The 24,460-nt window shown below is 50.0% G+C and overlaps 2 protein-coding genes across 2 annotated transcripts in view; one reads left to right on the forward strand and one right to left on the reverse strand.

The window, feature by feature from the left end:
- Nucleotides 1-12,642, forward strand: part of PTPN18 (protein tyrosine phosphatase non-receptor type 18) — a 59,931-nt gene extending 47,289 nt beyond the window's left edge. Inside the window, exons 13-17 of the mRNA XM_077329382.1 lie at nt 2,293-2,612; nt 4,446-4,528; nt 5,262-5,289; nt 8,410-8,514; nt 11,663-12,642. Of these exons, the coding sequence (XP_077185497.1) occupies nt 2,293-2,612; nt 4,446-4,528; nt 5,262-5,289; nt 8,410-8,514; nt 11,663-11,730 (604 nt within the window). The 3' untranslated portion in view covers nt 11,731-12,642. The remainder of the gene's footprint in view (nt 1-2,292; nt 2,613-4,445; nt 4,529-5,261; nt 5,290-8,409; nt 8,515-11,662) is intronic.
- Nucleotides 12,643-14,128: 1,486 nt separating this feature from the next.
- On the reverse strand, nt 14,129-23,706 carry IMP4 (IMP U3 small nucleolar ribonucleoprotein 4). The gene is made up of 9 exons (XM_077329383.1): nt 23,631-23,706; nt 21,991-22,099; nt 20,788-20,871; nt 20,296-20,405; nt 20,010-20,142; nt 18,585-18,739; nt 18,066-18,160; nt 16,776-16,849; nt 14,129-14,781 (listed from the first exon to the last, which is right to left on the reverse strand). Exons 1-9 carry the CDS (start codon nt 23,631-23,633, stop codon nt 14,669-14,671), a joined length of 876 nt encoding a protein of 291 aa, XP_077185498.1. The 5' UTR covers nt 23,634-23,706; the 3' UTR covers nt 14,129-14,668.
- Nucleotides 23,707-24,460: the final 754 nt, after the last annotated feature.

Raw genomic sequence — 24,460 nt, forward strand, 5'->3', positions numbered from 1 at the left:
AGTTATGGCACCCCTGCACAGGGAGGCCCAGTTGGCCGAAGGCTGAGGCAGTTTTAAGAAGTTTGCTAAATCAGTGGTCCCCAACCCCCGGTCCAGAGACCGGTACCGGTCCGTGGATCAGTCGGTAGCGGTCCGTAGTTCCTCCTCGTGCTCCTCCCCAGCTGCTGACTCGGGGGCTGCCCTGTCACTCTGCCACCGGCACACCTTTGGTGCTCTCCAGAGGCCGCCATGGATGGGGCTCCCCCTCGGTGTGGCACTGCGCAGCTGCTGCTGGCAGCGCCCCCCAGTGGGCGGCAGGAAGTCAGGGGCGCCGGTGGGAAAGCAAGTGGAGCAGGGGCTCAGGCGGCGGCGACTAGCAAAAGACTACCCCCCCCCCCGGCCTCAGTAAAATTGTCAAGCGTTGACCGGTCCCCGGTGATAAAAAGGTTGGGGACCACTGTCTTAAATGGTTTTTTTATGCAAAAATCCTTTTGAGTAATAAAATGTGATGTTCCTCAGCGCTTGGTTATGTATGTCGGTATTTTAAGGTTGTTGTTTTAATCCTTGTTGGGAGAGTCTGTGCAGTTACTGCTTCTATGATTTGGATATGTGAAGCTTGTATCCTATGCCAGGTCCAGGGTTGGGAAATAGCTGAAAATTGTGGAGATGGACCTTGAAAAGAGTAGGATGTGGGGAGGGGCTTAAATGGGGTACAGTACCATAGAGTCTTCTAATCTGGAGAGCCGGGGTTGATTCCCCATATGCAGTCAGCTGGGTGAACTTAGCCTAGTCACAGCGCTGATAGTACTATTCTCACAGAGCAATCCTGTCAGAGCTCTCGCAGGCCCACCTACCTCACAGATGTTAGTTGTGGGGAGAGGAAGGGAAGGCAAATGTAAGCCACTTTGAGACTCCTTCATATAGGCCCATTATGCACGGCCGCCGAAACGACGATTTCGGGTCACATGGAAAACGCGGAGGGGGAAGACGCGACGCATACCGGTTATGTACGGGGCGGGGCGCGACGGCGGCAAAACCCAGAGTAACCGATTATGCACGCGGCGATCCGGGCGCCGCTTCTGGTTGCGCCCCGGTCACCCGGAAGCTGCGCTTTCTTCCGCGTTTCACTGACGCGGCTTTTTCGGCGGCATGCACCGAAGCTGCGGCCGGTTGCAGCCGGCTCCGTGCATTATCAGTGATTTTAGTCGCCGCCATTCCACCCCGAATGTGCGCTAAAACCCCCGTGCATAATGGGTCATATAGAGAAAAGCAGCATGTAAGAACCAGCTCTTCTTCTGCTTCAGTAATATCAGGGCTCTCTCAGTCTCCCCTCCCTCACAGGGTGTCTGTTATGGGGAGAGGAAAGGGAAGGCAAATATAAGCCACTTTGAGCCTCCTTCAGGGAGACAAAAGCGGCATATAAGAACCAACTCTTCTTCTGCTTCAGTAATATCAGGGCTCTCTCAGTCTCCCCTCCCTCACAGGGTGCCTGTTGTGGGGACAGGAAGAGAAGGCAACTGTAAGCCACTTTGAGACTCCTTCGGGTGGTGGAAAAAGAAAACAACTCTCCCTTTTCTTCCAAAGGGACCAGCGACTCCAAGTGAATTGATCTCTGTCACCTGGATCAGTCGTGATCTCAGGAGATCTCCATCCACTACTGGTGGTTGGCACACTCTGCTGGGCAAATGCCCCATGTGGCTCCGCCCCTTTCCAAAAGCACATGATGGGTACCTGGAAAGGTATTAACAGCTGCTGTGGGCACCATGTTGGGGAACTCTGGCCTACAGGCATAAACAGTGGAGATGAGGCTGAGTCTACCCTTTCCATACACACTGGTTAATGCACTCTCAATGCACTTTAGAAGTAGCTGTTCCTGTTCTGCACAGGAAAATCCATCCACAAAAACACATCGAAAGTGCATTATCCTATATGTTTGGAATGAGCCTAGGGCCTAGTCTGCACCCAGAGGATAATGCACTTTCAGTGTGCTTTGGCAGCTGGGTTTTCCTGTGCGGAACAGGAAAATCTACTTCGAAAGTGCATTGAAAGTGCATTATCTGTTGTGTGCAGAATACACCTACGTTTGGGTTGGTGAAAGCAAGTTAGAGAATAAGAGTCCCAGATCCACAGTTTGGGAAATGCCTCTCTGATCGATTGAACAGTGCAGTTCCCTGGTCTGGGCGGAAGACAGAGAATCATTTCAAAAGCTCAAAGAATTATATCCATTTGTTCCTTGGCCAACGAGGCATGGCTGATTCTTGGCCTCCAAACCCTTGAGGAAGACGTGGCAGGATTCGGTATTCTCTGTTCCAGGAGTATTTCGGTGCCCACCGAGCCCACCCCCGCAGCCCTGCCGGAACTGCCGCCCAAGATGGGAGATACCTACGCGGTCGTGAATAAGTTCCGGCGAAGTGGCGGAGTGGTTTCTCCCGGCGGTGAGGCCCGGCAAGATGGCGACACGACCCAGTATGCTTCTGTGAAGCCTCGGGCCAACAACACCTCTGACAGTTCAGCAATCGACCCGAACGCCTTCACAGGGTTGCAAGCCACCCATTCACTGCCCGGAAGCCCCGTAAGAAGGCCTCCTTCCAGTTTAGTCTGCGAATACACTGCCGTTAACACGTCTGCTCCAGGTAACATCCAGGAATGGTAAAATATATATTGGGGGGGGGGGGAGGTAAAATTATCTTTATTAAATGATCACCATTCTACAAAACACCATATGTAAAGCTGATTTTTCAAAATGTATATAACTCTTTTATGTACAACCCTTTCAAGCAACTAACTACAGCTTACAAATTACACAATTCAACATTGGCAACTTTGAAAATGACCAGTTGCAAGATTCAAAGTTACACTAACCTCAAAACAACACTTCAACAATAAATGTTCCTGTTTTCATGCCTTTCATTTGTTGAAACCCAGCTTGCTGGGGGGTAAACGGTAATGACTGGGGAAGGCCCTGGCAAACCACCCCGTATTGAGTCTGCCCTGAAAACGCTGGAGGGCGTCACCCCAAGGGTCAGACATGAGCTGGTGCTGGCACAGGGGAGACCTTTCCCTTTTTAAGAAGCAATGGCAGCTTTTGTGTGAGATGTTGCCCTGAACGTCCTCTTTATAATCCCCTCCCCTAACCACTCTGCAACCGCAGTACTATGATTTCCCATCATGCCGCTGTGAACAGGGCTGATATTGAGAGGACTGTGGTTTCCCCGAAAGCCACCTGGGCTGCAAACCTGCGCACACATTTCCCCGGGGAACAAATCCCATTGACCTCTGTAGCACTTACTGCTGAGTAAATAGGCAGAGATTGCTAATGACTGAGGAGACATTTCATAGAATCATAGAGCTGGAAGGGACCTCCAGGGTCATCTAGTCCAGGGGTTGTCAACCTGTAGTCCTCCAGATGTCCATGGACTACAATTCCCATGAGCCCCTGCCAGCAAACTTGCTCAGGATCCTCTGCCCCAAAGAAGTTAAATTGGCTTCATCCAGGGCCTTTTTTGCCCTTGCCCTGGCCTGGCATAACACTCTACCTATTGAGATCTTTAACAGCTCCACGGAGCCTTAAACAGCTCCACGGGGACAGCTGTGCAAGACGATGCTATTCCACTTTGTTTATGGTTGAGGACTTGAAACAGCACCAGAATCCTCTGGCCTTGCTGTCCAATGTCCACCTGCCTCTTTCTCTCATGAAAAGGAGGCGGTATTGAAGAAAACAGTTTATTTTCTATAACTTTTAGAATGTTTTAGCATTCAACATTTAAATTATTTAAATCCCTACCATGTTCTGTTTTCTGGAACTTTTAGAGTGCTTTAGAATTCAGAATTTAAATTATTTAAATCCCTACCATGTTCTGTTTTCTAGAACTTCTAGAGTGTTTTAGAATTCAGAATTTAAATTATTTAAATCGCTGCCTTCTGCTTTCTAGAACTTCTAGTGTTTTAGAATTTAAAATTAAAATTATTTAAATTCCTACCATGTTCTGTTCTCTAGAAACATGTTCTGTTTTCTAGAACTTTTACAATGTTTTAGAATTTAAAATTTAATTTATTTAAATTTCTACCATGTTCTGTTTTAGCTGATGCAAGCCCCCCCTGAGCCTTCAGAAAAAGGAGGCCTGCAAATCTAAGTATTAATAAATAAATATCCTGAAAGCTCCCATTACCATCTCTCAAATAAAACCAGGCACAAAATCTAATCTAATCTAATCTAATCTAATCTAATCTAATCTAATCTAATCTAATCTAATCTAATCTAATCTAATCTAATCTAATCTAATCTAATCTAATCTAATCTAATCTAATATAATATAATATAATATAATAATAAATTAATTAATAAAAAATCTTCCCTCCTCTAACTGTCCGGGTGTTAAAGCAGGGCTATCAGTTATCACTTCTCTGAAGTCCTTTACCTGGACATAAGTGACTTTGGGATGTCTCTTCTCTTCCCTCCTCCGCAGCTGATGTCACCCCCAGAGCCACCACTTCCCCATCTCAGTCTAACGGGCTCGGCAAAACGTTCCTGCGGAACTTGATGTCCCCGGTAGGTACTTTGCGCGGTCCCAGGTTCCCGTTTCACAGGGCAGCAGTGAACAGCCCCTGACAAAAATTAGAAACCAAGCTCCCGAACTGAGTCATAGTAGCCTAATGGCTCGAAACCTCAAGGACCAATCCCGCATTTCAGAATTCCGCGACAGCCTAAACCTATCTCGTTGGACCTCGAAAGCTAAGCAGGAGTATTTGGATGGGAGGCTGAGAAGGAAGAGCAGGGGGTGCTACACAGAGGAAGGCAATGGCAAACCACCTCTGCTCATCTCTGGCCTTGAAAAACCCATAATGACTTCCTTGGTGGTCTCCCATCCAAATACTAAGCAGGGACAACCCTGCTTAGCTTCCAAAAGCTGAGATCAGGCTAGGCTGAGCTATTCAGGTTAGGGTAGGTTATCTGTCCAATCTTCTTGAAACCTCATTACCCCTTTGAATTCACACACTTCCCTCTTTTTTTTCCCCTGTTGTTATTCTTTTGCCCGTGAGAAGGCTCTAACTCTGTAGAGAAGGCTCCAACTCTGTAGCCAATGAACCAACCCAGTCAAGGCCTGCCATCAAAGCACAAGTTTGTTTCTACTACAAAATGAATTCATTCATTTTCAAGGATCAGGACAGTTGCTCCCATTGGCGATGGTTTCTCTGAAGGTCTCCCTTCACCAACCACATTTGAGAAGCACAGGTTTATTTTCTTTCAAGGTCCTTATTTTTCTTCTTCTCTTTTGCTTTAGGTTTTTGCCTCATCCCCCGGGAAGAAAGGTGAGGTGGAAGGGATGCAAAACGACTCACATCATGAACTCTTCTTTCGGTGGGGTGGGGAAATACCTTGAAAGGGACAGAACCTGCTTCCCTGTACCATTCAACACCAACTGGCCAGAAGAAAAAATGTCCTGCCCTTAGTAGAAAGCCAACATAATGTAAATGGGTGAAAGTGGAAGGCGCTATTCTGGAGAATCAGGGGACTATATGGCATTATACTATACTGAAATCCCTCCCCTCTCTAAACCCTGCTCTCTCCAGGCTCCACCCCCAAAGTCTCCAGGTTTTTCCCAACCTGGAGCTGGCAACCCTATTTTGGCCAATTCTCCTGGAACTCTCTCAGCCCCACCTACTTCACATGGGGGCTGTTGTGATGAGAGGAAGGGACGGTGATTGATAGCCGCTTTGAGACTCCTTTGGGTAGAGAAAAAGGGGATTAAAAAAAACCCAGCCTTTTGTTCTTCTGGCAGTGGAACATGCTGTCAAGTCTCAGCAGACCTACAGTGCCCCCTGGTGGGTCTTTCAAGCAAGAGACACTCAGGGGTGGTTTCCTTTGCCTTCCTCCATGTCACAACTTTGGTATTCCTTCGAGATTTCCCATCCCAATACTAGCCAGGGCCAACCTGCTCAGGTTCAGAGATCTGATGAGATTTGACTAGGTTGGCCCATGCAGATCAGAGCTCTTCTTCTAGCACAGCCGTTCTCAACATTTTTACCACTGAGAAACCCCTGAAACATTCTTCAGGCTTCGAGGAACCCCAGAAGTGGTGCAATTGTGCAGAATACGGTTGGGAAGCAGAGCTGTGGACACGCCCACCTAAGGCCCCTCCCCTTCCCACCCCCTCCAGGCCAACCATTGGCTAATTTGGGAGGGGAGGGCATGTCAACATGACCATACGTGGTCATATCACCCGATAAATGTATATATATAAAGAATTAATTAACTCCCACCCATTTGGGAAACCCTTCCAGGGCTATCAAGAAACCCCAGGGTTTCATGAAACCCTGGCTGAGAAAGCCTGTTCTATTAGAGGCTTAACGTACAGAAATGGGCAGGGGGAATCTTTTCATGCATTGTTGCTGCTAATCAAACTGAGATTAAAGCCTCAGCTAGAGGGTCCAGTGTCAAAACCAGCCACCCCAGAGGTGGCTGCATCTTGCCACAAGGCAAGCTAGCCTTCATACAGCGGAGGGCATATTCTGTTTGCTTAAAGGGGTCACCAAGGAGGTGCAAAATTAGCACTGGACTGCACCATATACAGCCCGTTGGCATCCCCTTCTGCCACCCCTTGTCCTTCTGAGGAGCTCGGGATGTAATGGGGCTTTGGGAGCATGTGTGTGTCAAGACTGAGAGCAGCACATGGCCTCCTGCACATTTTTAAATTCTTTTTACAAGATATTGGGGGGGGGGGTTCTTGGTTTTAAAACAAGAAAGCAAAATCCACGTTGAAATGATAGCCAAAGACCGCCCTCTAGTGGCCAACCATTGGATGCATCAGCGGACCAACTCTCTGCCTTTTCAAATGAGGGCGGACGCACATTAATTGTGCAGGTATAGGTAGAACAGGTGCTCAGTTACGCAACCCAAACAGAACCCAACTTCTCTTGGGGTACCTTGACACACAATCCCCCCTCCCCATACAAGCAAACAAGATTCCCTGTAAGCTGTAAGCTGGATCCCGCCAGAAGTTGCCCTCAGAGGGGGGCGTTTCCATTCCAGCCGTTTCCCCTGTGCCGAAAGCTTTACCTGGAGAAGAGGCGGTTGATTGCTCTCTTTAGGTATCTGAAAGGAGGGCAGGGAGCAGTTCCTCTTGGCAGCAGAGGAGAGGACCTGTGGTAACGGGTTTAAACTACATGTAGAACGATACCAGCTGGATATCAGGGGAAGAAATTTTCCCAGCCAGGGTATAACAAAATTTGAGTCCAATAGCACCTTTAAGTAGGGGCCTCTTGTGGCGCAGAGTGGTAATGCAGCAGACATGCTGTGTGAAGCTCTGCCCATGAGGCTGGGAGCTCGATCCCAGCAGCCAGCTCAAGGTTGACTCAGTCTTCCATCCTTCCGAGGTTGGTAAAATGAGTACCCAGCTTGCTGGGGGGTAAACGGTAATGACTGGGGGAGGCACTGGCAAACCACCCTGTATTGAGTCTGCCATGAAAACGCTAGAGGGCGTCACCCCAAGGGTCAGACATGACTCAGTGCTTGCACAGGGGATACCTTTACCTTTACCTAGCACCTTTAAGATCAACAAAGATTTATTCAAGGTGTGAGCTTTCGTGTGCAGGCATACTTCCGCAGACCACGCATTGGGTAAATCTTTGTTGGTCTTAAGGGTGTATTGGACTCAAAATTTGTTGTGCTGCTTGAGACCAACATGGCTACCCATTTGAATTACAGTCAGAGTAGTTCAGCAGTGGAATGGGCAGCCTAAGGAGGTGGTGAGCTCCCCCTCACTGGCAGTCTTCAAGCAAAGGTTGGATACACACTTTTCTTGGATACTTTAGGATGCTTAGGGCTGATCCTGCGTTGAGCAGGGGGTTGGACTAGATGGCCTGAATGGCCCCTTCCAACTCTATGATTCTATGATTCTAAGCAGCGGCTGGACAGATGCTTATCCTGGATGCTTTCGTCTGAGTCTGCATTGAGCAGGGGGTGGTACTGGATGGCCCGTCTGGCCCCTTCCAATTCTATGATGTTATGATTCTAAGCCAGGGGTAGACAAACTGTGGCCCTCCAGATGTCCATGGACTTCAATTCCCAGGAGCCCCCTGCCAGCATTCGCTGGCAGGGGGCTCCTGGGAATTATAGTCCATGGACATCTGGAGGGCCGCAGTTTGTCTACCCCTGTTCTAAGCAGTGGCTGGACAGAGACTTCTCCTGGATGCTTGAGGCTGATCCTGCACTGAGCAGGGGGAGGGACCAGATGGCCTGTCTGGCCCCTGCCCACTCTCTGATTCTAAAGGGTGAGCTTCCCCCTGTCTTTCAGAGTGATCTTCTTAATAGCATGCAAGCTGGTCTGTGTTACTGATGCTGGGGGGGAGGGCGCAAGGAGATTTGCCCCAGTCTTTTTGCCACAGCCTCGGAGGCAACAGCCCCTAACAGCCCCCCTTGTTTTACAACAGCTCCGACGCCAGCCCGGAACATCCCTCCACAAACATATGAAGATTTAGGCGATCCTGTTTCCCGGAGCCTGCCGGGCACCGTCGGGTCTGCTGCCAATCCCATGGGTGAGTAAAGGGCGTGGCCGTAGCTGAAGACCCCCATGGAGCTGGCAGATATTTGCGCGGGAGAGGAGGAGGATGCATCAGAGTTTGGCCTTAGAGATCAGTGGGGGATTTGTGTGCATGCATGGACTTTGTACAGAGTAGGAGAAGTTTAAGGGTTTGTGGGGCCCTAGCAGACTACAGTCATGGTGGGAGCAGCCAGATTGGGAGCAGAGGAACCCCCTACAGTGGAAAGGGGTGTCACTCCAAGTGTCCTTAGAGGGAGAAGGGGAGGGGGAGAGAGGCTAGGGCCCTGATCCATGGGGGGGAAGGCATCATGCGGGGACCCTGGAAAGGCGGGGCCCATAGCACATGCTGCATGGGTGACATGGGTAAACCAGCTGGTACAAGGCTGTAATCTTTACTCTTGACTGCCGCTTTTAGCAGTAGAAGAGGGCAAGAGTCCAGCAGCGCCTTAAAAACGGAGCAAATTTGTGGCAGGGGAGGAGCTTTCCTGCACGTTTTCTCTTCCTGTCATAATCCAGGGAGCAGCCAGAGGGTCAGCAGCATATCCCTGGCTTCAAACCCCCACACTAAAACCTGCTGGGCCCATTACCCTCTCCCATACAGGCCCGCCTCATAGGGTTGTCATGAGTATAAAATGGTGAGAACCCCCGGAAGCACCTCCCCTGCCACAATTGTGGTTCATCATTAAGGTGCAGCTGGACCCTTGCTGTTTTCTTCTGCCGAAGACAGACGGACATGGCTGTCCGTCTTGAGCTACAGCAGGGGTGGCCAAACTGGGTCTCTCCAGAGGTCCATCGGCTACCATTCCCATGAGCCCCTGCCCGCATGTAGGGTCAGTCTGGCCACCCCTGATCTACAGCTTTTAGGTGATTGGTCCATGAGATGGCCATATGCAAAAAGAAATTGATATATTTTATGTGCCAGTCACTTCCAGCTTATGGTGAACCCTATGACTTAATGACCTCCCAATGTCTTATATTTAACCACCTCGCTAAGGTCTTGCCCACTGAAAGACGTGGTTTCCTAGTGGCAGAGGCTCGTGGGAATTGTAGTCCATGGGCATCTGGAGATCCACCATTTGGCCACCCCTGATGTAGGCACACAAAGCTGTGGGTTCCTAGTGGCAGGGGCTCATGGGAATTGTAGTCCATGGACATCTGGAGATCCACCATTTGGCCACCCCTGATGTAGGCACACAAAGCTGTGGTTTCCTAGTGGCAGGGGCTCATGGGAATTGTAGTCCATGGATATCTGGAGATCCACCATTTGGCCACCCCTGATGTAGGCACACAAAGCTGTGGGTTCCTAGTGGCAGGGGCTCATGGGAATTGTAGTCCATGGACATCTGGAGAGCCACCATTTGGCCACCCCTGATGTAGGCACATGAAGCTGTGGTTTCCTAGTGGCAGGGGCTCATGGGAATTGTAGTCCATGGATATCTGGAGATCCACCATTTGGCCACCCCTGATGTAGGCACACAAAGCTGTGGGTTCCTAGTGGCAGGGGCTCATGGGAATTGTAGTCCAAGGACATCTGGAGAGCCACCATTTGGCCACCCCTGATCTAGGCACACGAAGTTGTGGTTTCCTATTGGCAGGGGCTCATGAGAATTGTAGTCCAAGGACATCTGGAGAGCCACCATTTGGCCACCCCTGATCTAGGCACACGAAGTTGTGGTTTCCTATTGGCAGGGGCTCATGGGAATTGTAGTCCATGGACATCTGGAGAGCCACCATTTGGCCACCCCTGATGTAGGCACATGAAGCTGTGGTTTCCTAGTGGCAGGGGCTCATGGGAATTGTAGTCCATGGATATCTGGAGATCCACCATTTGGCCACCCCTGATGTAGGCACACAAAGCTGTGGGTTCCTAGTGGCAGGGGCTCATGGGAATTGTAGTCCAAGGACATCTGGAGAGCCACCATTTGGCCACCCCTGATCTAGGCACACGAAGTTGTGGTTTCCTATTGGCAGGGGCTCATGAGAATTGTAGTCCAAGGACATCTGGAGAGCCACCATTTGGCCACCCCTGATCTAGGCACACGAAGTTGTGGTTTCCTATTGGCAGGGGCTCATGGGAATTGTAGTCCATGGACATCTGGAGAGCCACCATTTGGCCACCCCTGATGTAGGCACATGAAGCTGTGGTTTCCTAGTGGCAGGGGCTCATGGGAATTGTAGTCCATGGATATCTGGAGATCCACCATTTGGCCACCCCTGATGTAGGCACACAAAGCTGTGGGTTCCTAGTGGCAGGGGCTCATGGGAATTGTAGTCCAAGGACATCTGGAGAGCCACCATTTGGCCACCCCTGATCTAGGCACACGAAGTTGTGGTTTCCTATTGGCAGGGGCTCATGAGAATTGTAGTCCATGGACATCTGGAGAGTCACCATTTGGCCACCCCTGATCTAGGCACATGAAACTGTCTTCTACTGAAACAACCTCTCATTCCGCCAAAGTCAGAGCTGCCTACTCTGACTGGCTGCAGAGGGCAGGGATTGAACCCTCGACCTTCCGCATGCCAGGCAGAGGCTCTTCCACTGAGCCACAGCCCCTCCCCTCATCCAGCATCACAATAGGAAGAGGGCATTCATGGGAATCACTCCCATGGAGAGGAGCTGGTAAATTGACAGGGCAACCTCTCTGCTCTTCGTTTCGGTTACCAGAATTCATTGCATTTTTCGTGGCAAGGAAGAGTGTGGGAAGCCATCTAACTCTGCCCTCATCCAGATAGCCCAGGCAAGCCGGATCCCGTCAGAAGTTAAGCAGGGCTGACGCCAACTAGTAGTTGGATGGGAGACCTCCAAGGATTTGGGTGGTAGTTCCTCCAAGGGACTATTTTATGGTGTTATTGTTACGATCTTGTTATTATTGTTATAATATTACTGCTATAACTGTTACCTGTTACCATGTGTTAATTGTATCCTTCCCGGTTTTCTGTAAACCGCCCTGAGCCCTCGGGGAGGGTGGTATATAAATATAATAATAAATAAGGAACACTAGGGGTCATGATACAGAGGCAGGAAATGGCAAGCCACTCCGAACGTCCCTTGCCCGGCTGCCAGACAGGCCTCTGGTCTCCTGGCCACACAACAAACACCCAAAATAACATGTCGCTCTGTCTCTCTTCTCTCCCCGGCCCAGGGTTTAACTTCCGCATTGGAAAACCGAAGGGACCGAGGGACCCCCCTGCCGAGTGGACCCGGGTATAAGCAGCACTCAGAAGGGAGGAAAGACGGACGCTGTTTCTGCTGCGGAGCTGAAATACAGCAGACTGGACTGCCGCCATGTTTGCTCCCATGCGAGGGAACAGATGCACCGTCAACCAACGGCCTGGGGTCTCACACATGCCGGACTGCAGCCACTGCCGACGCTTCAGTAGATTCAGCAGCTGGAAAGGAGGAAAGCCAGCAGTGTGAAACGGGGAATTCTTCAGCCAAGGAATCTGGATTCTTCTTCCCAACTCGGGGGAGGGGTGTGTGATAGAAGGGGGACAGCCTATCCCACTTTAGCAGGTCTTGAGTGGTTTGGGCTGGGGGGGGGGGTTAAAGTACACAATGACCCCTGACTATTTTAGCCGGCAACTTCAAATCCGATAACTGGAAATGCCCGTTCTGTGCCTCCAATTAAACACATTTATTTTAATCAGTCTGAATAGGCTCCTTGCTGCACGAGGATGCCTACCTCTTCTCTGCATTCGACTGCCAGCCTTTCCTAGAATCCTGGAGTGGGAAGAGGGGCACTAGAGGCCATCTAGTCAAAGCTGCGGGCCCTGCGGGAGCTTCCGGCCTTCCACAGGGCCTGAAAAACGGAGCTCTTCCACCAGGTCTATGGTTGAGGCCAGCGCAAGAAGGATCTGTATGCCCTCCCCTTCCAGGATAGTGTAATGTGTATAGCAGCTGTGGGTTCCATTTTCCCCCTTTCCCCTCCTCCCTCTATGTGATTTCTAGTGGGGTGGGGCATAGGATTGTGGTTTGAATTGTTTTTCCGCCGCATCTTTCCTTGATTTGTGATTATGGACCTGTGTGTTTTACGTCTGGGGTTTTAATGGGAGTTTATTGGGGATTTTACTGAAGACTTTTGTAACCCGCCACAGAGTGGCGGGCAATAAATTGAAATAATAACTACTTTTCCATAGGCCCGTGTGAAGAGGGAGCAAATCTTAGAATCACAGAATCATAGAGTTGGAAGGGGCCACACAGGCCATCTAGTCCAACCCCCTGCTCAACGCAGGATCAGCCCTAAGTATCCTAAAGCATCCAAGAAAAGTGTGTATCCAACCTTTGCTTGAAGACTGCCAGTGAGGGGGAGCTCACCACCTCCTTAGGCAGCCTATTCCACTGCTGAACTACTCTGACTGTGAACATTTTTTCCCCTGATATCTAGCCTATATCGTTGTACTTGAAGTTTAAACCCATTACTGCGTGTCCTCTCCTCTGCAGCCAACAGAAACAGCATCCTGCCCTCCTCCAAGTGACAACCTTTCAAATACTTAAAGAGGGCTATCATGTCCCCTCTCAACCTCCTTTTCTCCAGGCTGAACATTCCCAAGTCCCTCAACCTATCTTCATAGGGCTTGGTCCCTTGGCCCCAGATCATCTTCGTCGATCTCCTCTGTACCCTTTCAATTTTATCTACGTCCTTCTTGAAGTGAGGCCTCCAGAACTGCACACAGTTCTGGCTCGGCCTCAACCAAAATCTTCCTGACTCGGCCTCAACCAGACGTCTGGCGGAACAGCTCCGTTTTCCAGGCCCTGCGGAACGTTGGCAATTCCGTCAGGGCAAGCCGGGTCACCCTCCCCACATCGCAGAGGTGTGGGCTGACTTACTGAAAAGCAAACCTTTTGTGTCACCCACAAGAGACCCTCCAGTGTGTGCATTTTTCTACATCAGAACTCCCCTCCCCTTCCCTTAGCCCGGGATTTCTCAACCAGGGTTTTGCAAAATCCTTGTGTTTCTTGACAACCCAGGAGGGGTTTGCCGAATGAGTGGAAGTTAATATTTTGATATATTTTTAAAATTTGTTAAAACATACATCGGGTGATAGGACCATATAGGGTCACGTTGACCTACCCACCCCTCCCAAAATGGCCAATGAGGGTCCTGGAGGGGGTGGGAAGGGGAGGGGCCTTAGGTGGGCGTGTCCACGGCTATGCATCCCAGCCATATTCTGCTCAATCGTGCCCCTTCTGGGGTTTCTCGAAGCCTGAAGGCTGTTTTCAGGGGTTTCTCAATGGTACAAAAATTAAGAAAGGCTTCCCTAACCCACCCCGTATCCTCCAGAATTTACTGGCACTCTGCAGAATTCTAGCAGGCTTCTACCCTTTAGGATGCTTTGGGCTGGTCCTGCTTTGCTTTAGGATGCTTAGGGCTAATCCTGCGTTGAGCAGGGGGTTGGACTAGATGGCTTGTATGGCCCCTTCCAACTCTATGATTCTATGCTTTGAGCTGATCCTGCGTTGAGCAGGGGGTTGGACTAGATGGCCTGTGTGGCCCCTTCCAACTCTATGATTCTGTGATTCCCCCACCTCAGATCCTTCCCATGACAGATACTTTCCGTGACCACAGAACTGAGAGACACTCCCAAGAAAACAGGATCAGAATCAGAACTGAGACGTGAGAGACCATCTGTTTTATTATCGCAAAAGTGTTCTCCTTGACAGAATTGCGGGAGTAAAGGTGAAGTGGCCTCTGCCCTGTATCACCATCTCCGAAACTTCTTTCAAATATCCCCCCCTACCCCAATCCCTGGAGCTCTTGTTCAAGTTGAAGCATATCTAAGGATTTTGGAGGGAGGGTTGTAAAAAGAGCCTCTTTTGTTACCGATGCGAAGCTGCCCCCACCCCCAGTCCCCCGCTGGTGGTCTGGAAAGCTGGTTGCCCCGTAGGCCCTACTGACAGGTGCCGAATTCAAAAGCTGACCAGGGAGGTGCAGCCCTAAGATAGCAGGCACCCCTCTGAAGGAAGAAGCAAGCCGATCATCCACGTCAAGAAATGGAGAGACCCAGAACCACCGGCTGAAGGAACCGTGGAGATTTTTCCGTCCTAGAGGGGCAGAAAGAGTTCTCTATCCAAGCACTCAGTCTCCTTTCGAGTCCAATATGCAGCCGGCAGAGAAATTAGGTGTGGGCAGAGGGAAAAGAGGCCAGGGCTACTCCACGCTGAGGAATTTCCGCTTCTTGGCCGTGTGGGTGTACGGATGCCAGCGCCATTCCACGTCAGCCGTGCTCTCCTGCTCCAGAGTTCCCAGTTTGATCATATACACTGCAATCAGAGAGGGAACATTTAGACCGCGGTCCGGTTCTTCTCAATGGAAACATCACACATCAGTCCGGCAAGACAGATCCAGCTGGGTGGCCATGGTGGTCTGAAGCAGAACAGATTTGGAGTCCAGCAGCACCTTGAAGACCCAATGAAGTTCCATTCCAGGTGCAAGCTGTCGTGTGCAAACACTCTTCAAATACAGCTAAACTGATTCCGGCTCTGAATTTCACCGTATCTGAAGAGGTGCGTTTGCACGCGAACGTTTACGCCTAGAATAAAACTTGGTTGGTCTTAAAGGTACTGCTGGACCCAAATTTTGTTCCGTGGATGGAACGAGCTGGCATATTCGTCCGGTGAAATTCATCGTCAAATTCCACCCAGCCGTAACCCTCACAGGGTTGCCAAGACAGAGAGATAAGTAGAGGCATTTTTGCCACTGTCGGCCTCCACGTCAGGACAGTCATGTTCCACAGAGGTCTCCCATCCAAATCCTAACCAGGGCCAACCCTGCTTAGCTTCAGAACTCTGTGGCTTTTAAGTTGCCCGTGGACTACAATTCCCATAAGCCCCTGCCAGCATGTGCTGGCAGGGGCTCATGGGAAATGTAGTCCATAGACTTCTGAAGAGCCAATCATTTAAATTACTCTTTTAATTTTGGGAGGATTTTGGCCCAACACTGACAGAGGGAATTCTTCCACATTAAAAATAAATAGTTCTGAGCGGGAAAGGCCTCAGGTTTCCTGTGCACAGAGGGTGCTTTAAAAAAAAAAATACTGAGTTAAATTTACCCAGACACAGCTTTGACATGAGGGGATTGGGTTTTCACATCCAGAAAGGCAAAAGTGAGGCTTCGGTTCTGAATTTCTTCTACAGTTGTGACCGGCTGTACTAAAGCCATCTTAATTTTTTTCTCCCTACTTTTTTCTGTGAGGAAAATAAATCCTCCGGGTCTTTTTATTTAAGTACTTCCTTTCTACCCTGCCTTCTGAAGCCCTGAAATGCCCTTAAAAACCCGCTGGCCTCCCTGTCCAAAATCCCTCTCCTTTTGACTGACCTCTCTGAGGGCATATAATATATCCAGGAGGAGGCGGCCTAGAGGAAATTAGCTTTAATGTTTGGAATATTTAAGGTTCCCTAAATTCCTACCGTGTATATTTAAGTTGTATGTGTGTCATCAACGTAACCCACCCCAAGCCATCATAGAAGGGCGGAATAGAAATATAATAAATAAATAATAGGGGCCTGAGGCTGGCTGAGGTCATTATCTCCTCCATTTTATCCTGACCACAACCCTGTGAGGTAGGATCGCCTGAGGGTGTGGGACAGGCTCCAGGTCACCCTGCAAGATCATCAGAAGAGCCCTGCTGGATCAGACCAGTGGTCCATCCAGTCCAGCAACCTGTCTCACACAGTAGCCAACTAGTTTCTCTGGAGAGTCAACAACAGGGCATGAAGGCCGAGGCCTTCCTCTCCTTAGAACGTAAGAAAAGCCCTGCTGGATCAGACCAACGGTGCATCTAGGCAAACATCCTGCTTCCGACAATGGCCAACCAGCTCTCTAGGCAGCCAACGACAGGGCCTTCCCCTGAGGTTGCCTTCTGGCTCTGGGATTGAGAGGCTTAGTGCTTCTATGGCAGCGCTGGAATTCGAACCTGGGTCTCCCAGATTCCAGTCTGATACCCTTAAGCACTACACTGGCTGTCTGGCCTCAGTAATCCTTACAACTGGCCCTCTAAAGCAGGGGTAGTCAACCTGTGGTCCTCCAGATGTCCATGGACTACAATTCCCATGAGCCCCTGCCAGCAAATGCTGGCAGGAGCTCATGGGAATTGTAGTCCATGGACATCTGGAGGACGACAGGTTGACAACCCCTGCCCTAAAGCACTCTGTAGCTAGTAAGGCTGAGGCCGCGAGGATGGGGAAATGGCAGCTTGCACACTGAATTCCTTGAACTCGGGACTTGATGATTTCACATCCTCAAGGACGCCACTCACGTTTCATTTCGAACCTCGGCCCAACTTCGGTGAGCTCCACGTTCCGGTGATCCGTCTTCTTGTAGACATGGTGCCTGTCCGGGGGAAAGAGTTCGCACTTTCAGCGGGCGTCAGGAGAGGCCATGAGACCAAACTGGGATGCCGCTAGGTCTCCAACTGGCCCCGTTTCCTCCTGCCCTCCTTCCCTTCCAGCTGCTGTGATCCCTGCCATTTGAGCCCAGCACACGGCTTTACAATGTAGCATCCCCAAGGCTGCAGTAGGTTAAGAGTTCGGCCCAATCCCAGCCTGCCCCTCCTAGCTAGAATGGGGCCAAGTGCCGCCTCTTCCAACCACTATACTCCTGGTAGCAGTAAAAATAGGAACGTGTGATTTGAGGTTCCTAGCTAGCGAATACTCCAGGCTTCCCCAACAAGGCACCCATGGGCATAATCTCAGCCACTAAACTTTTCCAAAAGGGGGCAGCACTGTGAGGTAGGACTGATTGTTGGTTGTTGGTTTCCCTCCTTCCAAAAAAAGGGTGAGGAGAAAAGATAAGCAACAGGGCTTTCCAAAGTCAGTGTGGGTTTCCCTTTCCCCCTTCAGGATTTCCTATCTTCCCAGTAGATGCAAGGAAGGGGGAGGGGTTGTATTCCATTTTGCTCTGCCTCTGGAGGCATCCATTTTGGGTTTGGCTCCGCCTCCTCCAGCAGCCATTTTGGGATGGCAACCACCACCCCTTCTCAGAATTCCAAAGGCGATTGCCGGCAGATTTGACACAAGGTTCTGCCAAATGTATAAAACAGACCCTTCCAGCCTTACACAGATCCACCTACAAACACAGCAGGAGCTAGGGTGGTCAACTTCCAGGTGTGACCTGGAGACCTCCCAGAATTACAAATCATCACCAGGCAACAGAGATCAGACCGCCGGGAGAACATGGCAGCTTCGGAAGGCAGACTCTATGGCATTAGACCCGCTGAGGACTCACCCCATCCCCTCCCCCTCCCCAGACTTCACACCCCAAATCTCCACCCCATTAACTGTTGGCAACCCTAGTAGAAAAAAGCCTGTGAATAAAATCATTCTAGAAAGCTGAATTAAGCGAGATCCGTCTTTCCTTGGAAGAAAGATCCAGACGGATAGTCTGTCTGTATCAGCAGAAGTGAGCAGTGACTCACAAAACCTTATCTGGTGGCGCAAATTTTGTTAGTTTTTAGGGTGCAACTGGACTGTCTTTCCTGAAAGAGACAGACACACACACACACCCGCTGCCCAATCTCTCACAGGGAAAGCCCCCAGGACTCACGTACCTAAAGGAGAGGTAGTCATCTTGGTTGGCAAAGGTGATAACCCTCTTGCTGTCTTCTTTGGGTACTGGGAAAAGGTATTTGAGGATGCTGGTGACCTAAGAGGGTGGGAGGGGGGAGAAATAAGGGGAGGCATCAGCACACAGCAGAAGAGAGCAAGTTTTGGCTGAACTCAGAGGCACGGTCCTTCACTGCAGCCCTCCTCCCCTGTTGCTCTCTTCCTCCCCAAGGGAAATGATAACGGGGCGATCAATCGATCGGCTGGCTCCCGCATCTCCCTTCTGCACCCACTTCTCTGAAGGGGCACCCCACGGCTTCTGGCGTTCCTCGAAGCCCAAAAACATATTTCAGGGGTTTCTCCACCGTCAGAATATTGAAAAAGGCTTAAAAGGAAACTCTCAGCGGCTGTTCAAACCACTGGACCAAAAGGGGGAAGGAAAGGAAAGAGTTCCCCAAGGGACGACCCAAGCTGGCTGTTCCGGTTTCCGCATCGTTCCCAGCCAGTCCCGAAGCACCTCTTACCCGCTGCCCGAGTCGGGAGGTGAGGTTGTGAAAGATGAGGTGGGGGTGGGCCTCGGACATGGTGCCGATGTCCGGGATGTCGTGACGCATCACCACGTTGCAGAGGGTGAAATAAGCCGTGGGGCCAAAAGGCAAGTGGCTGACGATGAGGCCGTCTGAAAGGGTTAAAAAGGGGGGGGGGAGAAGAAGAAGAGTTGGTCCTTATATGCCGCTTTTTCCTACCCGAAGGAGTCTCAAAGAGGCTTACATTCGCCTTCCCTTTCCTCTCCCCACAACAGACACCCTGTGAGGTGGGTGAGGCTGAGAGAACCCTGAGATTACTGAAGAAGAAGAAGAGTTGGTTCTTATATGCCGCTTTTCTCTACCCGAAGGAGTCTCAAAGCGGCTTACATTCGCCTTTCCTTTCCTCTCTCCACAACAGACACCCTGTGAGGGAGGGGAGGCTGAGAGAGCCCTGATATTACTGAAGAACAGTTGATTCTTACATGCCGCTTTTCTCTACCCAAAGGAGTCTCAAAATGGCTTACATTCGCCTTCCCTTTCCTCTCCCACAACAGACACCCTGTGATGGAGATGAGGCTGAGAGAGCCCTGATATTCCTGCTCGGTCAGAACAGTTTTATCAGTGCTGTGTTGAGCCCAAGGTCACCCACCTGGCTGCATGTGGGGGAGCGCAGAATCAAACCCAGCTCGCCAGATTAGAAGTCCGCACTCCTAACCACTACACCAAACTGGCTCTCAGGTTTGAATAAGAGATTAGCCAGGTTTTGAACCCATGGCCACCAGCCTAAAAGCTAGAATGCAGAAACTGCAAAAGGTAACCTATTACTATAAAGACTCACAGATCTAAAGGGCGCCAAGAAGACCTTCCTAAGCATGCATACTTAGGCCCACTTTAATTCTTGAGACTTTTCCTGAGCTCGTCAGAAGCTACGCAGGGTTGGCCACGGCTGGCAGACTGTCAAAGAAGGCCAGGGTGGCTACGCAGAAGAAGGCAGCAGCAACTACCTCAGCAATCTCCCAGAGGAGACTTGAACCCAGGACTCTGAGATCTTAATCCTACACAACAACCACCCATCTACATTGGCCATTAGCTTGACCGAGGCCCTAGATCCTGGCCAGCCCTGGCCAGTCAAGAGTGGATCAAGATGGCCAGATGGCTCTGAGATTCAATGTAAAGGCATCTAAGTACATCCACCTCAAAGCAGCACTGAAATCCCAGGCTGAGTAAGTGGCTGCACCTGAGTTGCCCATCCACGGAGCTGCCCCAAGGAAGGGATGAAAGCTGCATCACTCTTCCCAAGACCGAACCACCATGCGTGCTCAGCCACATCCGCTATTTCAAGAAGCTTTGCCACCCACTGGGGTGATTGCTATCAACCTGGAACAAACCCCAGCTGCACCCCCTCTCCAAAGGGTCGCTCACCAGGCACCCCTCTGTGCTCATGAACCACCAGCAGATCTGTCACTCCGTTGGCCTTGCAGGCACGGACGAGGGCGCCGACTTCGTGCCGACCTCGGTTCATGCGCTGGGCTCCCGGGAAGACCAGTTTGAGCTCCTAGATCGAAAGAAAGAAAGAACATGTGGAATGAAGGAGACACAGTGGCCAGTTAGACCCTGGCTCACTGTTGTTTCAAGACCCCCAACGCCTTACCCCCCGAAGACGTTGCCTCGTGCCTCCCACTAAAAGGAAGAAACAGCCCCCACGTACTTTAGCGAACATCTTGAGGCGGGAGCTGGGGTCACGCGAGGTGGTCACCATGATGCGAGGGTCCTCCACGCCTGCCCAGCGGTATTCATCATCCACGTTTGTGGTCACCCCTGCCATAGCAACACAAGGGTCACCAGCCCGCAAAGGGACAGGCACTCTCAGCTCTGCATGTGCAAGAGCAGGTCCTCTAGAGCAGGGGTAGTCAACCTGTGGTCCTCCAGATGTCCATGGACTACAATCCCCATGAGCCCCTGCCAGCAAACGCTGGCAGGGGCTCATGGGAATTGCAGTCCATGGACATCTGGAGGACCACAGGTTGACTACCCCTGCTCTAGAAGTCTTTGGACCCAGAGCAAAGTTCCACTGGAAGAAGGGGAGTGGGTTGCACCAGTTCCGTCCTCCCGCTGTTAACTCCCAAACTCCCTTTCCCATTGGCTGTCCCACGCTGTGTCCAAAGCTTGAAAGCCGTTCCAAGGTCCGTTTCCTACTCACCCGTCGCACCCCCATCCTCAAACTCGATGGATTTCTGAAGCCTGAGAGCCTCCTTCCGCAGTTCGGTGGGGATGAGGGAGTTCTCTGGAAGGGAAAAGCCAAGAAGTGTTTCAGAAGGCAGAAAGGGGGCTACAGAAAGACCTCTCCCCAGGCAACCCAAGTCTGCCCAATATTACAGGCCGATTTTTTTTTACAGGTGGGGAAAGATTGTTTCCTTAGGTCAAACCAGACACACACACACACACAATTTAAATGCCGACGGCGTTGCCAGCAAAGAGAGATGCAATTTGGAAGCCAATAGCACATGCCTCCCTGCACCTGCCGGACTGGCCAGAGCATCAATAAGTTGTGGGAAACACAGAAGTTTCCTATGTATTACTTTTTGACTGTGTTGCACACGTTTCCAAAAAGAATTGGTGGGGAGAATGATTGTCACTTAGAGTTGTCACTTGGAGGAGGGCAGGATGCTGTTTCTGTTGGCTGCAGAGGAGAGGACACGCAGTAATGGGTTTAAACTACAAGTACAATGATATAGGCTAAAAAGGTAAAGGTATCCCCTGTGCAAGCACTGAGTCATGTCTGACCCTTGGAGTGACGCCCTCTAGCGTTTTCATGGCAGACTCAATACGGGGTGGTTTGCCAGTGCCTTCCCCAGTCATTACCGTTTACCCCCCAGCAAGCTGGGTACTCATTTTACCGACCTCGGAAGGATGGAAGGCTGAGTCAACCTTGAGCCGGCTGCTGGGATTGAACTCCCAGCCTCATGGGCAAAGCTTTCAGATGGCTGCCTTACCACTCTGCACCACAAGAGGCTCGATATAGGCTAGATATCAGGAAAAAAATTTTCACAGTCAGAGTAGTTCAGCAGTGGAATAGGCTGCCTAAGGAGGTGGTGAGCTCCCCCTCACTGGCAGTCTTCAAGCAAAGATTGGATGCACACTTTTCTTGGATGCTTTGGGCTGATCCTGCGTTGAGCAGGGGGTTGGACTAGATGGCCTGTATGGCCCCTTCCAACTCTATGGTTCTATGATACTGCTATCATTTCTAAAGTTGGAGATGTGATCAATTCCACGGGGAAGGAACCACAGAGCCTAACTGCTCCTCCACTGCAAATTCCCATATGCATGCATCAGTTATTAAAGCCCCCCTAACACACACACAAATATAGATTTTTTTAAAAGTTAGAAGCAAGTATTTTGTTACCATCTAGCGCTTTCTTGATTTTCTCCTTTTTCTCCTCAACGGCCAAGAGTTTCTCCTCTTGGGCTTTGCGGAAAAGGTATTCCCGGCGCTGGCGGGCCTCCCGGCGCAACTGAAAGGCAAACCAGAAACAAGGATAGAACTTCCCAAACCCTTCCGCAACTGGGATAAATCAAAGACGTTCAGCTATCACATCACACCCAAGGAAATAGAACAAACTCTCCCCCAAAACGTCTGCTAAGGAGCCAGGAAACATACTTCTCCAATCAGTACACATCCTGACACTATCCACAACTCAGTGGATTTAGGCAGAGGTCAAAAATACATTCCGGATACATTTTATTTTTTTTATTTATTATATTTATATAACGCCCTCCCCGAAGGCTCAGGGCCGTTCCATATGAAACAAAGTAGAAACCATACAGATAACTTTGATTAACAGTAATGAGTGAAACAACAAGCAACATGGAACAGTAGAAAACTGTGGGCATTTAAAAAAATATTTTAAATATTTAAAAAAATTAAATATGCCCAGCCACACGATGGATTCTGGACACCCTATTTTGGAACAAAGAAAGGAGGAAATAGAACAGCTCTGCTAGATCAGACCAATAATCCCTCAAGTCCAGCATTACGTCTCACAGTGCGGTCAACCAGTCCCTCTGCAGGGCCAACAACAGGCCAGAGAGGCCGAGGCCTTCATGAGAACATCAGAAGAGCCCTGCTGGATCTAGTCCAGCATCCAGCCTCACAGTGGCCAACCGGTTCCTCTGGAGGGCCAACAAAAGAGCACAAAGTACCTTGGTACTTCCCTGACATTGGCTCATGGCACTGCTATTCCGAGTCTGACTGCTCTTGAACATGCAGGTTCCCTTTCAGCACCACAGCAAGTAAGTTACCAGTTGCTCTGTCTCCACCCCCGTAAATCTGTCTAACCCCTTTTCAAAAGCGCCTGTGGCCATCACAGCAGCCTGTCATAAAATTCCACATTCCTGCAGGAATCGCAAGCAAGTCCGAACATAAGGTTCACAAAGGCATCCACTTAAAAAAAATAAAATCACAAATCCTTTGTATGCCTGAGTTATTATCAGCGGATCCCCTAGAATTAGTGAGATCAGGACCCTCGCTCCTAAGGAAAGAGCTTCTGAATGCAGCTGGACAGGGGAGGGGAGATGGGGTGTTAACTCCAATGAATTGCCATCTTTTAATGTATTGGGGGTTTTATGGGTTGGGTTGTTTTATTATTTTATTGTAAACCGCTGCGAGTCCTTGAGACCAGTGATATACAAGTTAAAATATAAACAAACAAATAAAGCATACCTAAAACAACCAACCCACCGTTCTCTTCAAGGCACGGCCATTCCACCATTAATTCAGCCTCCCCCTTCAGCGTCCCATTCTACAACCCATTCCACGAGGTTTGCTTTATCCTTCATTAGGCACACGTTGGCTAATGCTCTTTCCGCACCGGAAAACCCCAGCGCATTATCCAAAGCGTGCATAATCCGAGTATTTCTGGCCCGGTTAATCCGAATTAATCTAAGCACAGCTCTGCCAATGCGATCCTACAGCAGCAACACGCTTAGGCTAAAAACTCCCCGTCCGGGACCCCATAAAAAGCAGCGGCCACCTCTCCCCCTTACCATGCTGCCTCCGGATCACGCGTGCGCAGATGCCTTCCTCCGGGATCTCGCTTCCCATTGGCCAATTGAGGCCCGCCTATCGGAGAAGAGGACGCTCCCCAAAGGGGAAAGGTAGCTTGAAAGCTGCTTACAAGACAGGCACGAGAGCGGCTACCCCGTACTTAGCAAAGGGCAGGCTGATTTTTTAAAAATAAGACTTCCGGTTCCCGATTGCAGCTGGTGAAACCCTCCATGTGCGGGGCCAGAGCTTTGGGATTCCTGATAAGCCAGCCGCTAAATGAGAGAGGAGGCCAAAGACGTTTCTTTACAGTCGGGCAGACCAGGCTAGCAATTCACGTGACAGTTCAAAAAATATAAGCCATCTTGGCTGAATGATAATAAAATACATGACAGATGATTAGAACCAGAGTCCAGTAGCACCTTTAAGACCAACAAAGATTTATTCAGGGCACTCGAAAGCTCACGCCTTGAATAAATCTATCCTGAGCCTTCGGGGAGGGCGGTATATAAATCTAAATAAATAAAAAATAAATAAATAAAAGGTCCTACTGGACTCTGATTTTATTCTGCTACTTCAGACCAGCACGGCTACCCATTTGAATCTACCATGATAGATGAGGAGGAGGAAGATGGTGGGAAGGCAGAAAACTATTGTAAAAACATGCTGCTAATAAAGAATTGAGGCATCTAAAGGAAATCAGATGGAAGTCAGAGACGGCCGTCAATTACAGGGCTGTGAGATGCAGGCATTGCTCCTTTACTCCTGCTGCTTGACTGCAATTGCCCTATATAATTGCCCTATAATTAACACTTCAAGGAATTGTCGGGCC

The sequence above is a fragment of the Paroedura picta genome, chromosome 3, assembly GCF_049243985.1.
Source record: "Paroedura picta isolate Pp20150507F chromosome 3, Ppicta_v3.0, whole genome shotgun sequence".
Lineage (NCBI taxonomy): Eukaryota > Metazoa > Chordata > Lepidosauria > Squamata > Gekkonidae > Paroedura > Paroedura picta.

Excerpts from the sequence above, each read along its gene's own strand:
- IMP4 (XM_077329383.1), bottom strand. Across the intron at positions 20,143-20,295 it reads GCCTCAAGATGTTCGCTAAA|GAGCTCAAACTGGTCTTCCC; the intron begins GTACGTGGGGGC and ends CTTTCGATCTAG. Across the intron at positions 18,161-18,584 it reads CCTCCCGACTCGGGCAGCGG|GTCACCAGCATCCTCAAATA; the intron begins GTAAGAGGTGCT and ends CCACCCTCTTAG.